At 37.8% G+C, this 15,630-nt stretch overlaps 1 protein-coding gene across 1 annotated transcript; it reads right to left on the minus strand.

Moving 5' to 3' along the window:
• Nucleotides 1-1,375: 1,375 nt before the first annotated feature.
• BET1 (Bet1 golgi vesicular membrane trafficking protein) lies at nucleotides 1,376-15,593 on the minus strand. The gene is made up of 4 exons (XM_055589738.1): nucleotides 15,380-15,593; nucleotides 10,486-10,610; nucleotides 3,964-4,020; nucleotides 1,376-2,561 (listed from the first exon to the last, which is right to left on the minus strand). Exons 1-4 carry the CDS (start codon nucleotides 15,396-15,398, stop codon nucleotides 2,406-2,408), a joined length of 357 nt encoding a protein of 118 aa, XP_055445713.1. The 5' UTR covers nucleotides 15,399-15,593; the 3' UTR covers nucleotides 1,376-2,405.
• Between the last annotated feature and the right edge of the window lie 37 nt (nucleotides 15,594-15,630).

Below are 15,630 nucleotides of genomic sequence, written 5' to 3' on the forward strand. Positions count from 1 at the left end.
CAAAGGCAACAGCCATCATTGAGTGCCAGGAACCCATTTGAAGTTCTTTACAAGGCATATCATTTATTTATCACAATAACTCTATGAATGTATTACTTCTACCTATATATGATTATTTTTGCTTTACAAATAAAGTAACTGAGGTGGAGAGGTCATCAGATCAGTTATGACATGAATAGGGGAGCCAGGATTTACGCTCAGGCAGTGTGACTGCATAGCTTTCAGTCTTACTATGCTTTTGTGTTTCCCAGTAAATACTGAGTCAAAGTTTGTTCATCAATATGGCCTGATAAAGTTATTTACTGATTGAATGAACCCAAATTATCAAGCACTTTCCCCACGTTTTCTACAAGGATGCAAACTCAAGACACAAAATGAGAAATTTAAGAGCACTGAAAAATCAGGGAAACTAGGTTGATGGAAATAGATGGTTTTTATGGGTGCAGGTGCTATAGTTTTCTGCTCCAGAATTCTGATGTTTAAAATGTTGCCTACTCAAGATTTAACAACTCTTCTCTGCTTAAGTAGTATACAATTTAAAGTCTATCAGTATTATGTATAATTCTCTCTTTCCTCATTGTGGAAACCTATGCCTGGTATAGGGGATTCCCTGGTGGCTCTGACGGTAGAGTCTGCCTGTAATGCAGGAGACCTGGGTTTGATCCCTGGGTCAGGGAAGAGTCCCTGGAGAAGAAAATGGCAAGCCACTCCAGTATTCTTGCCTGGAAAATCCCATGGATGGAGGAGCCTGGTGGGCTACAGTCCATGGGGTTGCAAAAAGTCAGACATGACTGAGTGACTTCACTTTCATGCCTGGTATCCATAGGGGATGGGGCAGGTAAATTAAAGTTTCTACCATTTGGACCAACTCCTAGTGAAATAACTAGATATTTTTCAGAAAAAATCTAGAGACTTGAGATTTTTCTGAAGCTTCTTTTATCATTTAAAGCACAGGGTTTACAGTGTATCACCCACCAAACACCTACAAGTCTCACGTTTAAATAAAAATAATAACATGAATATTTTGCTTATTCAGTTATTACAATCAACCTCCCAGACACCAAGAGCAATAAAGTCCTTTTCAGATTTAGCAATGAGTTTGTAAAGGATTATAAAAATATTAGAACTTTCCCATATTTGATGTTTTCCCAAAATTTTATTTCTGGAAGTACTTTTTCTTAGGGGTCCCCAAGCAGAAGGAAGAAAGAATTAAATAGATTTTTGAAATTGTTGTCATGATTTATCTCGTTTGTTTGAACCAAGTAGTGAAATAATACATTAAGCTTTCCTGAGTTTGTTGTGAGTTTTCAGAACCACTTCTTGGTTTGTGGGGGGAAAAAAAAGACTTGAACAAAGAAGCAACAAAGTCAATTAATATATTTTATTAAAAATTTTATTTTTGAAGCCCATCAATGAGCAAATTCCAAAACAGTAGCAATACAGACAATTTCACAACATTTTGACATCTACTTAGCAGTCCATTTTTGCAAATGTTTCCTATAAACAAATACACTGGATTAAAACAACTGTGCCCTTAACCCCAAGTTCAATGTCTGAGTATTTATTTTGAGCACATAATAAAGCAGAGGCAATTACTTTTCCTGAACATTTTATTTCCATTCAGAGCTCAGCAATTACTTTAGCTTCACATTATTCTGTCATAAATGATAACCAAATGGCCTAAGTGGCTAAAATCATAAAACTATTATAAGCCAAGTCAATGTTATATATACATAAAGTTAATATAAAATGTCAACTATACTGGCACACACTTGTTTTGGGTCCTACTAGAAATATGCCAAAATGACAAGTTTTAGTCAAGACTGAGGTCCTTGCGTACAGAGGGGGAAGAAGAGTCATATCATCAAAAATTATTAGGAAAACTGAAGGTTAAAAAAAAAAATCAGCCTACAATTTAAGCAAAATAAAGGAGGAAAGAAGAGTACAACATTGGGGCGATGACAATTCAGGAAAACACATTCCCCATCCATCACAGACTTGCTCCCACCTCAAGAGCACAGCACCAGGCTCTTTAGGCACTGCTACTCTCCCAGTAAGTTTCTTTATGTGCAACAGAAACCTACATTTATGGTCACAACAGAATTTTATAACTGCTCTTTCATCTCACAGCAAAAAACAGGAAAAAACTGTTAGGGCCAGAGTGAACCTCAGAACATCTCAGTACCCCTGAAAATAGGGGCAAAAAGTGAATCATTAAGAAACAGTATCCAAAGAGCACTGTATTATCTGGTGTGATTTATAAAACAAGATTCAGTACTCTTTGATGGGAAGAGCCATAGAAGCTGAAATTTAGGAATGTTTTGATACTGATTTTTTTTTTTTTTACTGATGTGGTACTCCAAGCTGTTAAGTTGGAACAAATTCCAAACTCACACTGACTCGCATCACCTCAGTTTAATAATCCAGTAAATGACAAAAAAGACAAACAATGAGAACAGCATCATATAGCACAGCAACTTCGTTTGGCTTCCTCTGGATAAAAGCTTCAGTTTTCCCATAGTTTTACCTAGAAATCCAGTTGTAGAATCAAACTGTGAATCCTGTGAGGAAAAAAGGAAAACATAATGGTTGGATTCTAACATTCTACATATGCATATTTGAGTAATTTAATATACAGTTATTAGAATACACTTTTAATGACATATTCTGGAGCCTGTGTATAACTTGGATAATCAACCTGATTACTCCATGCAAAATAATTTTCTCAATAAATAAGCTCTTTCATTATCCAATAAACATTTTTTCAGCTCCAGAGTAATTCAAAATCCCAAGTATTTAGGTCTTATTCCAATTATGTGGATTAAAAAACATTAACAATAAAAGTAAGAGGTTCATCTACCATCACACAGGTTTCCCCCTCATTTTGTTGGAGGTATCACTCTCCAAGGTTAAATTCCCAGTACAGCAATTTATCCACTGAATATGGTTAGCAGTTAAATCTACCTTTACTTTTAAGACCCTTTTGTTTAGGAGGCTGACTTCGAAGGTCAGCAGAATCTATTAAAAGTTAAGAGCCTATCATGCAGCGGTAGTAAACTGTGGTAAAGACTTCAAATATGGATGGGGAAAAACTGCCACATTAAAACACAGCTAGAAAAGTCCTGAAGGTGAGAGAACTACGTATGATTTGGAAAGACTGCACTTTTTTAGAAATCTCAATAACCTGGGATGTAAGGTCCTGACATAACGATAGCCTTTGTACAGTTCAGGTTCTGGGCAGCTTAAGCACTTTACATTAATAGTTCTTCACTAGGGCTATGCAACAAAATCATCTGGGATTTAAAATATTATCAAAATACATATACTGAGCGACGCCCCCCTCCCTAAAATTCTGAATCAGTATATTTCAAGTGAGAACCAGGCATGGATATTTTCAAAGTTCCTCAAGTGATTCTAATGTACAACCTTCACTAGAAAATTTTCAGTGCAATATTCATTTTTAAATAGTACAATTTTAAAAGCATTTGAAGAAACTAGGGACGGTCCAGAGGAGTTTGATGTCCAAAATGAACAGTAAGGAATAAAAAGAGCCTCTAGCAAGAAAAGGCATACCTTACTGAGCTTGTTTAGAGAGAAAAGGCTTGGGGATGTTACTATAGTCAATCTTATTGACTCGTTCACAGTGATCCTTAGGAGATCAAGCAGAAGACAGGTTTACATTAAGTGAAAGACATTTGGTTGACTGGATATAAAGCATTTACTTGGCAGTCTATATCCGCTGAGATCTTAAAGACGGCTTGAAATAGTCATTGTCCCGAGTCTCTAACAGTGTTCTAAATACAAGACAAAATATACACTCACTCCTACCTCCTCCTCCTACTCATGTGGGTTAGGCGAGATGAAAAATGTAAAAATAGGGCAGAAACAACTCTTAGAGTTATTCCAAGCCAAATTTGAGAATATCCAGTCAAGTTTCTTAAAGTTAAAATCATTACCACTTACCATTTCAGCTAATAATTTATTTTGATGTTTAACTTCATGCCCTATTTCAATGGAAAGCTACAAAGAAGAAAGCATAAACATTATTACTTACCTAAATGTTTTTAAGTGTTATAAAGTAAAAACAACAATGCCATTCTAAGCATAAATGTTTTCTCAAATAAAACTGTCTTAAAAATATAAAATATACTTTATTCTTTGGTTATTTTTCCCACTGAAATTAATAAAAACTAACTTAGAAATTAAATGTCCACTTTTAAATGATGGGTGTATCTAAGAAGCCATAACAAAGAAAATTAGAAAATATCTGTAGCAGAATAAAAGTGAAGAGAATTTATCAGAATTTGTTGCATGCAGCTGAAGCTGATCAATGCAATTAAATTCAATATGGAATCTTGAATAAGGGATGAAAACAAATAATGAACACCAGCATAAAATTTTGTGAAATTTGGATAAAAGCTGTAGTTAATAACACTGTATCATATGTTAATTTCCTTTTTTTTTTTAAACATAGTATATATGGGGTTTTTAAAGTATCTTTGATATTAAGTTCTCAGTTTGATTATTAACTTCACATTTAAATGCTTTGCTGTCTGCAATCACCCTGTTTTTTCGATCTTTTAACTTTGTTGAGGCTTTCAATGGCCAAGTCAAAGATTGCTCTTGGGAAATGTCACATTGCACTTGAAAATATGTGGGTTATTTTCAAATATCTTTTGATACTGATCTCTAACATAATTCCACAGTGGTAAGAGAACAGACACTGTATGATTTCAATACCTTTAGGCCATCAAGTTTTTGCACTTGGTCTTATCCTCTGGATATGCTTCAGTGTCTCCTAGTTTATAGTCTATGGGAACTTGATAGAATTTGTATCCTGATGTGTGAAAACTGTATAAATCTTAATTATACTGAATTGGCTCACAGTGTTTTCAAGTCTACTATATCGTTCTACTTTTCTGTCTATTCATTCTATTCATTTTTGAGAGTTTAATAGTGAAAATTCAACTAAAAATCTTAATCTACATAATTAATTGTAATATATAGTGGAAATATTATTCATTCTGTATTTTCCAAGTCTCCTATAAAGTTACCTTAGTTTCATAATTAAAAAGAAAACCAATTTAGAATCTCTATTCCTTCTCAACTATAGACATTGTCTCTCTGTTCTTCATTTTGATTTAAACTTAATATTCAATTCCATCTTTTAATTTAGGTACATGTTTCTTTCCTGTCCTCTTATCCTTGAATTCTTTTTTCTCTCTTTATATCATTCACGCAATAGCATTTGTTTGTATATTTCTTCATTTACATTTTAAAAATGTTATCTAAGTTCCCATATTAAGTTCAGATGTAAGTAATATTTTCCTAATGAATGTGACATTACTTTGACTATAAGCCTAAATTCATTATTTCTTTAGATTGTAAAGGTGTTGTTTCTTTAAAATTTGATAACAAATGGGAAAAAATTTACAAGTTAGTGTTACCCACAGCATGAAGCTCTGCAGAGAAGAGGCCGAGTCTGAATGAAGTATAAGTGACTACAGCTGCTATTCAAATCAAAACCTAATACTTCATATGATAAATTCATCCAAGACTTCACTTCTAAAATAGCTGAATACACACACTACTACTAAATCTTGGAAACTACTAAAAATCATGGTAAACCACTGCAAATATTGTCCTCAACTTATTTTGTAAGTATCTGGGGTAATATCAACACAAAATCATTCTAGGATTCTATAGATTGGAATATAAGCTTTTCCACAAAATTTAACAATTCAGAAATAATAAAGCAACTGTGAAACTAGCCAGCCCAAATCGCCTAACTATTTTTACAACTGTCATTCATGCCAGGGAAAGAAAAATGCATGAGAAAAAGGCTTTCTTCTAACAAGGAGCCTAAAATATCAATATTGGAATTAAAAAAAAATCATTTAATTCTTAATTTCCTCCAAAATGTTGTATTTTCTAAGTTATTAACATTATACAATATTGCTTAGTTCATAGATCAACTCCTTTTGATTTAATTAGACCTTGAAAACAATACTCATTTCAGGAGATAACAGTCTCTAGGCTGAAATACAATTCAATTTTCCAAAGACTAATGAACTATCAATTAAGTTTTGGCAACATAAGCTTCCAATGAATGCTCTATAAGTGTACCACACATGTTTATTTTAAGGCATAATCAAAACTATCTTTTTGTAATTCCTTTATTTAATACATATTAACTCAATACACTATAAGGAAATATGTTAGGTGCTATGCAGAATGTAAAACTACAATAGAAAACGCTGTATTCTGATAAATTTCTTTTACATACAAATAATTCCAATGCAGATCATTATGCAATAAGTGCTACAGAAATGGTACAAATGATCTTACGTTCACAAGGAAAAGGTTAGGTTTATGTGGTGATCAAGTGAAGCCTGGAGGAGAGAAGATGAAGAGATGGAGCCTTTCAGATGGGCAAGACTTCAGCCAGGGTCAGGAGGGAGAGGGTGCCCTAGGCAAGGGGACTGCATGACCCAAGATGCAGGAGTGGGAGGGCGACAGTGCGCACAGGGTACGAGGGACATGCAAATCCATCTGGCGGCAGCACGCACACATTCTGAGCGCAGGACGTGAGGTCTAAAGCTGGGGACAATCTGCAGAACCTGTCTCATCAAGCTACAGAGTGGGAACTTCATTTCTTACATCATGGGAGGCCACTGAAGACTTCTGGGAGTGTAGAATGCAATTTAAAAAATACTCTGAAAACCAAAAAGATGACTGTGATGACTACTGGGTGTAGCTCAGACCAAAAAATACGAAAAATGGGAAACAAATAGGTTAAAAGGCTTTCGCAATAGTCCACTGAAGAAAACCCGGGCATAGTATTAGAAACAGGAAGGTCAACATAGGAACAGTAGAGAGAACGAACATAGGACTTGGTGACTGACACGAGGTTCAAAGGCAGAAACAGAAAAGACTGAGATTTGTAGCTTTGAAACTAGAAGAAGAAAAGTCAGAAGATGAGCTGCTGGGGAGTTGAAGGTGGAATGCTCTGAGATATTACTACATTGTAATTGTATTGTAGTATTGTAAAACACTACAAGCAGTATTTAAGATTTAACTACCAAAAAAAGCTGAAGCTTTAAAAAAAAAAAAATATATATATATATATATACACACCATAAGTTTTGACATTTTCTAACCTGTACTCAGATTGTGTTTAAATTTTGAGTCACGTTGCTAAAACTTAACTGATATTTCATTAATTTTTGAAAAGTAAAACTGTATTCAGCCTGGAAACTGTTACATTCTGAGATGAGTATTATTTTCAAGGTCTTTATAAATCAATAGGAATCGATTATTGAACTAAGCAATATCATATAATATTAATAATTTAGAAAATACAACATTTGGATGAAATTAAGAATTAATTGAGTTTTAATACCAATATTGATAATTTAGGCTCCTTATTAAAAGAAAGGTTTTTCCTCATGGAAATTTTTTTCACTGGAATAAATGACAGTTGTATTAAAGAAAGTACAGTACTTGGATGCAATCACAAAAACAACAGAATGATCTCTGTTTGCTTAGAAGGCAAACTATTCAATATCATAGCAATCAAAGTCTATGCCCCGACCAGTAACGCTGAAGAAACTGAAGTAGCTGAAGCAGAACAGTTCTATGAAGACCTACAAGGCCTTTTAGAACTAACAACCAAAAAAGATGTCCTTTTCATTATAGGGGACTGGAATGCAAAAGTAGGAAGTCAAGAAACACCTGGAGTAACAGGCAAATTTGGCCTTGGAGTATAGAATAAGGCAGGGCAAAGGCTAATGGAGTTATGCCAAGAGAACGCACTGGATACAGCAAACACCCTCTTCCAACAACACAAGAGAAGACTCTACATATGGACATCACCAGATGGTCAACACCAAAATCAGACTGATTTTATTCTTTGCAGCAAGAGATGCTCTATATAGTCAGCAAAAACAAGACCGGGAGCTGACTGTGTCTCAGATCATGAACTCCTTATTGCCAAATTCAGACTGAAATTGAAGAAAGTATGGAAAACCACTAGACCATTCAGGTATAACCTAAATCAAATCCCTTATGATTATACAGTGGAAGTGAGAAAAAGATTTAAGGGACTAGATCTGATAGAGTGCCTGAAGAACTACAGACAGAGGTTCGTGACATTGTATAGGAGAAGGGAATTAAGACCATCCCAAAGAAAAAGAAATGCAAAAAAGCAAAATGGCTGTCTGAGGAGGCCTTACAAATAGCTGTGAAAAGAAGGGAAGCGAAAAGCAAAGAAGACAAGGAAAGATATACCCATTTGAATCCAGAGTTCCAAAGAATAGCAAGGAGAGATAAGAAAGCCTTCCTCAGTGATCAGTGCAAAGAAATAGAGGAAAACTTTAGACTGAGAAAGACTAGAGATCTCTTCAAAAAAATTAGAGATACCAAGGGAACTTTTCATGTAAAGATGGGCTCAATAAAGGACAGAAATGGTATGGACCTAACAGAAGCAGAAGATATTAAGAAGAGGTGGCAAGAATACACAGAAGAACTGTTCAGAAAAGATCTTTATGACCCAGATAATCATGATGGTGTGATCACTCACCTAGAGCCAGACATCCTGGGATGTGAAATCAAGTGGGCCTTAGGAAGCATCACTACGAACAAAGCTAGTGGAGGTGATGGAACTCAAGTTAAGCTATTTCACATCCTAAAAGATGATGCTGTGAAGTGCTGCACTCAATAAGCCAGTAAATTTGGAAAACTCAGCAGTGGCCACAGGACTGGAAAAGGTTCATTCTCATTCCAATCGCAAAAAAAGGCAATGCCAAAGAATGCTCAAACTACCACACAATTGCACTCATCTCACACGCTAGCAAAGTAATGTTCAAAATTCTCCAAACCAGGCTTCAGCAATATGTGGACCCTGAACTTCCAGATGTTCAAGTAGCATTTGGAAAAGGCAGAGGAACCAGGGATCAAATGGCCAACATCTGTTGGATAATTGAAAAAGCAAGAGAGTTCCAGAAAAACATCTATTTCTGCTTTATTGACTATGCCAAAGTCTTTGACTGTGTGGATCACAATAAACTGTGGAAAATTTTGAAAGAGATGAGAATACCAGACCGCCTAATCTGCCTCCTGTGAAATCTGTATACAGATCAAGAAGCAAGTTAGAACTGGACATGAACAACAGACTGGTTCTAAATAGGAAAAAGGAGTATGTCAAGGCTGTATATTGTCACCCTGCTTATTTAACTTATATGCAGAGTACATCATGAGAAGCGCTGGGTTGGAAGAAGCACAAGCTGGAATCAAGACTGCTGGGAGAAATATCAGTAACCTCAGATATGCAGATGACACCACCCTTATGGCAGAAAGTGAAGAGGAACTAGACAGCCTCTTGATGAAAGTGACAGAGGAGAGCGAAAAAGTTGGCTTAAAGCTCAACAGTCAGAAAACTAAGATCATGGCATCCAGTCCCATCACTTCATGGCAAATATATGGGGACACAATGGCAACAGTGGCTGACTTTAATTTCTGGGCTCCAAAATCACTGCAGATGGTGACTGCAGCCATGTAATTAAAGGACACTTACTCCCTGGAAGGAAAGTTATGACCAACCTCGACAGCATATTAAAAAGCAGAGACATCACTTTGTCAACAAAGGTCCATCTAGTCAAGGCTATGGTTCTTCCAGTGGTCATGTATGGATGTGAGAGTTGGACTGTAAAGAAAGCTGAGCACCGAAGAATTGATGCTTTTGAACTGTGGTGTTGGAGAAGACTCTTGAGAGTCCCTTGGAGACTCTCAAGGAGATCCAACCAGTCCATCCTAAAGGAGATCAGTCCTGGCTGTTCATCGGAAGGACTGATGTTGAAGCTGAAAATCCAATACTTTTGCCACCTGATGCAAAGAGCCGACTCATTTGCAAAGACCCTGATGCTGGGAAAGATTAAGGGCAGGAGCAGAAGGGGATGACAGAGGATAAGATGGCTGGATGGCATCACCGACTCAATGGACATGAGTTTGGGTAAACCCCACGAGTTGGTGATGGACAGGGAGGCCTGGCGTGCTGCAGTCCATGGCGTCACAAAGAGTCGGACACGACTGAGTGACTGAACTGAACTGAATTTAGGTGATTTGGGCTATCTAGGTGCTTTATTATCCCTGAATTGTTAAATCTAGGGGGAAAGCTCATATCACTGAACTATACAGTTTTGTGGAATAAATCCCCTATGCCAGTAAAAATAAACATTTTTAAACTGTTTTATTTTGTACTGGAGTACAGTCAATTAACAATATTGTGATAGTTGCAGGTGAACTGCCAAGGGACTCAATGGATACACATGTATCTGTTCTCCTCCATACAACCCTCTCATCCAGGCTGCCACACACATTGAGCAGAGTTCCCTGTACTATACAGTAAGTCCTTTTTGGTTATCCATTTTAAATATAGCAGCGTGTACATGTAATGTACAAACTAAAAAGTACATGTTATATACTTACAGATTTTATCGCAGTTACTTTGTTTCTCAGACTTTCCGTGAGTCTCTCGTTCTCCTCTTCACAGGCACTATACCCACTATTAGGATAGCCATAGTTCCCATAGTTGCCAGGGGGTACTCCTTCACCTGCAAGGATCAGTCCCGAGCAGAGTTGTAGCAAAAACAAGTCCCTTCTGAAACCCTGACTAGAAAGAACCGAAAAAGACCCCTGGAGGCCGCTGGCAGACAGACCAGGTATGTCTGTAATACTCACACTCCAAATGAACTTTAAAAATTAATAACCAAATAGAGTTCAGAACAACTCTAATAACCTCTCTTAAGCAAATGATACTGAATTCAGCTCAATACGCCATTTGTTGACTGCTTACTGATTGCCCACAAGACTGTGAAATACACACTGATATATAAGGGTATTCTGGACGTATTTCCTGCTCTCTAGAACTATACCATTAAACACACACACACACATACACCCCTAAAATTAGTAACATCAACTACCTATGGAAGAAGCTTGGCTGTGCAGGGAAAGGCAGAGACAGGATAATACAACAGGACGGAGTTAATGGCAGAGGGAAGGTCCTTTATGGGCAGCTCTTATAAACAGAAGAGAGCGAAAATAACTTACGGAGAATATTAACTCAGATTTAAGAGGAAGACTCATTCATTCTTCAACAAATACTTGATAAACTATCATGCATCAGATCCCTTTTTTTTTTAGGTGCTATCAATACTTTTCAGAGCTCTTCTTCTAGGGAAGAGCATTGGGATACAGGACAACAGTCGCAGGCACTGCCCAATATAACTTGATATTCATCAGGCACTCCAACTGGTGGAGTGAGCCTTGAACGGTGAATACATGTACTAACACGTTGGAGGACTGAAAAAGGAAAGCATAGCTGAGGGTATTATCTAACTGCATTTAAAAAAAAAAAAAAACAAAAATCTGTTGACAATTTTCTCAGTGAAATAAGAGAAAAGCCTGTCTTTGAAGAATGGTGATCTTTTGGGGGAAAAAAACTGTAGAGAATAATGGAGGAAAATAACTGGGGTTGTACAGGATTACTACAGGGGTAAAGCAATTGTGGCTGAGGCAATTATACTGTAGTGTGATTTTTCACCTGGATGTGTGACTTTTCTGCAGAAAAACTGATCAGCCTATATCAGCCCATGAGAACCTGGAGGGTTGGACTGAAACAAGAGTTGGAGTGCAGTGTTGGGGCTGCTGAAGAACAGAACTCCAAGACGTTGAGATTCCTTGTCAAAAGAGTAGGTGATATATATGGATTCTGGGGACTAGACTGGACAAGGATTGTACTGGCAATGGAAGCCCAGCTCTATGGAGGAAAGGGATAATAGAGACTAGAGGCCTCCGTCTACTCAGAGTGAATGAAGTGGCGCTGACAGTAAGATGGAAGGGCAGAAAGTAGCAGGCAACACTGGTGACTGATGGAAGTGTCGGAAAGTGAACAGAAAGCTCTTTCCAGGCATAGTAAAACTCTCACTTTCTCTAAAAAGCAAAACCCTCTTTTGAATTCTTACAGTTCTGACTATACATAACACTAATATCATGCTCTGGACTGCACTCCAAAGGCAGAAACTAAATTTATTCTGCTCATGGCTATAGATCCCTCCCAAACATATATACACAGTAAGGCATAGCCAGTAAATACTTGTAAATGAACTAATTAATGAACAGAATCTGAATTCAGTTATTCAGCTTTGAATGTGTCTTCCTTTGTCAACAGTGGGGTCATAAGCTTCTTTGAGGACAAAAGTGGCGTCTCAGCCTGTTTCTGTATCCCTGTATCTAACAAGTACTTCAAGCAGGAGACACACAATCTCTACCACCACAAAAACCACAACAAAATGTTAAACAAGTATATTACTGAGGAGAAAGAGTTGCCTTCCTCAAATTTCCAATTGCTGATCCATCATCTACAAAGTTCTCTAAGTGTGCCATTGTACAACGTAAAGACAAGTGACTACACATAATATTTCCCTCTACTCAACAATTAAAAGAATCATTTAAAAAATGCATTCTCATCCTATTCACCAATGATATGCTATACAAAGTCTACTTCAATAAAGACCAAAATCCTTAAAGGAAATAAAAATCTCTTCATATTTTACATGATTAATATGCTACATAAATAATGTTCACCCAGTAAGTCATTACTGACTGGTTGAATTAACCACTTGACAACTTCCCCAAGGAATTCAGTTTTAAATTAGTGGCTATTGGTTTCCATTTCCTTCATTATTATTTTTGCATATCTTATTTTTATTTTTAGAGTTCTTCTGCACTGTTCCACTATTAAAAGTGAAATTCTCATTTTATTTATTGTCCAGAAAGCTTTCAAAGCACCTTCTCCTATTAAAGAGTTAATCTTACCCCACACTATCATCCATTCCCAGTATTTAAAAAAAAAAAAAATTCAAAAGTTAGGAGTTGTTATTCCAAGTTTAGCCACTTGTTTTGTGTGACTTACTGGCATGAAAATTTGTAGGAAAGCTAATGGGTGTCAAAGATAATCCTCACACTGTGTCCATAAACAAATGCTACTTCTGCATAGTTTGTATCATAAATGAACCAAGTCACTTAGACAGTCATGTGAACTGTGGGCCTGCAGAGGGAAATGGCAACCCAGTCCAGTATCCTTGCCTGGAAAATTCCCTGGACAGAGGAGTCTGGCTTGACTTGGGGTCACAAAGAGTTAGGCCCGACTGAGGCACCAAGCATGCAGATGAAGTGCGGGGGGGCTTCTCTACATGAATATTTATCAGATTAATGACCCCAATACACATTGATACTTAGAAAAAAAGCTCTTGTCACATTATGTCACATCTCTCTAATGTAATTTACAACAACAGACACCTAAGGAATCATCTTTCCTCCTCTCAACTACAGGGGAGTTTAAAAACAAACTAAAAAAACCAAAACACTCTATCCTTGAGATTCTAACTTAGTTGGTCTGGGCTGGGGTCCAGGTATTCAAGCCTTAAAAGCTCTCTAGGTGATTCTAGTGTACAGTCAGGGCTCAGAACCACCATCTCTCAAGTTCCTCTCTCTGCACTTTCACAGCATACTGCTGCACAAAACTTTCAAAAAGGCCCAAAGACCTACTGATGAGATCCAAATTCTTTGACCTGGTACTCAAAGGTCTCCACAATGTGGTTGGTTCTGGTTCTATGTCTCCTACTTCAACCGAATTGGTTTAATCATAATCCCTTAAACACATCAATCATAATTCTAGATTCTAGTCCTACAATTGTTTTGGTAGAAGGAGAGGGTCAGCCTTCCAACTGGAAACAAACTCTCCTACACTTTGCTATTTAAGCTGCAGTTGAGGCTTCTATGTCCACACAAATTACCAAGCGCTCTCTGTGAAATCCCTGGGACATTCACGGCCTATAGAACGTATTTGGTATTTTGCTGTATGGCTACCACCTTGTACTGTAATTTATCTTTGTACATATTTCTACTCCTCAACTAGATGAGAAGCTTGGGGAGCATGAACAGAGCTACACAGGACTGCCTGTGAGTGCTCAGTCCTGACCGACTCTTTGTGACCCCATGGACTGTAGACCGCCAGGCTCTTCTGTCCATGGGATTCTCCAGGCAAGAATACTGGAGTGGGTTCTTTCTTCAGGGGATCATCCTGACGCAGGGATCGAACCTGCATCTCGTGTACACCTCCAGCACTGGCAGGTGGGTTCTCTACCACTAAGCCACAGGGAAGCCACAAAGGACTGTATACCTAGAGCTTACGCAAATACACAATAAATGTTTGCTATCATTAATGATAAAAAGGAAACTCATTTAGGCATATCAAACTAAACTTGTTCAAAACGAGTTATTTTTTTCTCTACAACTTACCCAGCCAATTTTCCTTTTATGACCCAAGTATTCACAAAAAGTACATTTTTCAAGAGCTTTTTCTCATACTACAATGTACTAATCAATCTACATGCCTAGTGTTACTGGCAACTTTCACTAACTTTAAATACCTGACACTTTTGAAAAACTTTTTTTCCATCGAATTATAAGAATTGAAAAAGGTAACAAACACTATCCTTTTTCAAGTATTTCATATATTTTCTCAGGTATACTGTATATTAATATGGCATGTTTCTTTTCTTTTTTCCCAGTCATCTCTTAATAGTTCCAGAACCAGAAAATGCTGTTTTAATGGATTTGTGCTATAACAGCCCACTGTAAATTCTTGTGCCTAAATTTGTTCTGCTGCTTGGTGAACTACTTCCTAGGCCAAAAGTCAAGAACAAATGCTAAGTCACCAGGTATTACTACATTCTACCGTCTTACCAGTGGAACAAGGGTCAGATAAGAAATGTTCTGGGTAAAATGGCCTTTGACTCCGAAGATCCACATCACGGCCTTTAACAAAAATGACACTTGGGTTTACCTGTGAAACTCACTGTTACCAGGCTAATACGATTATTATCAGTGTGCTTTGCAACACTCTTCAAACTTCACTTCTGAAGAAACTAACATTAGGTCCAGTAGACAGAAGCGAAGACAGACTTCAGCAACTATGGAAACTCACCAATTTCCATAACCGCGCTCAGTCAGTAACACTACAAAAAAAACTCCTCACTGCGTTGGTACCTGTACATACCTCACCCCTAGTTCTCCACTATTCCATCTAAACCTACCATCCGTAACTTGAGACAGAACCAAACTTAAGGAACCCCCTAGGATATGGAACAAACGGTGGTGTTTCCACTTGACACCACTTCCAAAGACTCCTCCATACACCCTGCTCTCTGCCTCAGGTTCCAGAGACAAGGGGCCAGTCCGATTTCCCCCCCGCGCCCCTGCGCCCAGCACTACCAGTTCTAGGGTCCCGGAACTTCGAATCTCAGCCTCTTCTTACCCAGGCCTGCACGCCTCATCCTGCCAGAGGAGCGGGGGAAAAGGCGGGCAGAGGGGTGGGTAGCAAGAGGCCAGGGACCACCTGGACCGCGTCCTCAGGACCAGGGCCCGGCGAAACAGCAACTTCTTCCTCCAGTGCGCCACGACATCAGTAGACTCTAAACACCGCGCTGGCTGATGGCGTCACCCAAGGCGCTTACTGGCGCCCTGCGCAGCGGCTTGAACGGCATTCTGGGAAATATAGTTCGCCGC

Source organism: Bubalus kerabau, chromosome 8 (assembly GCF_029407905.1).
Source record: "Bubalus kerabau isolate K-KA32 ecotype Philippines breed swamp buffalo chromosome 8, PCC_UOA_SB_1v2, whole genome shotgun sequence".
NCBI lineage: Eukaryota > Metazoa > Chordata > Mammalia > Artiodactyla > Bovidae > Bubalus > Bubalus kerabau.

Bases quoted from the DNA above. Each gene is read 5' to 3' on its own strand.
- BET1 (XM_055589738.1), bottom strand. The intron at 4,021-10,485 runs GTAAGTATATAA...TCTTCTTTGTAG, and splicing joins AAGTAACTGCGATAAAATCT to CTTTCCATTGAAATAGGGCA. The intron at 2,562-3,963 runs GTAAGTGGTAAT...TTTTCCTCACAG, and splicing joins ATAAATTATTAGCTGAAATG to GATTCACAGTTTGATTCTAC.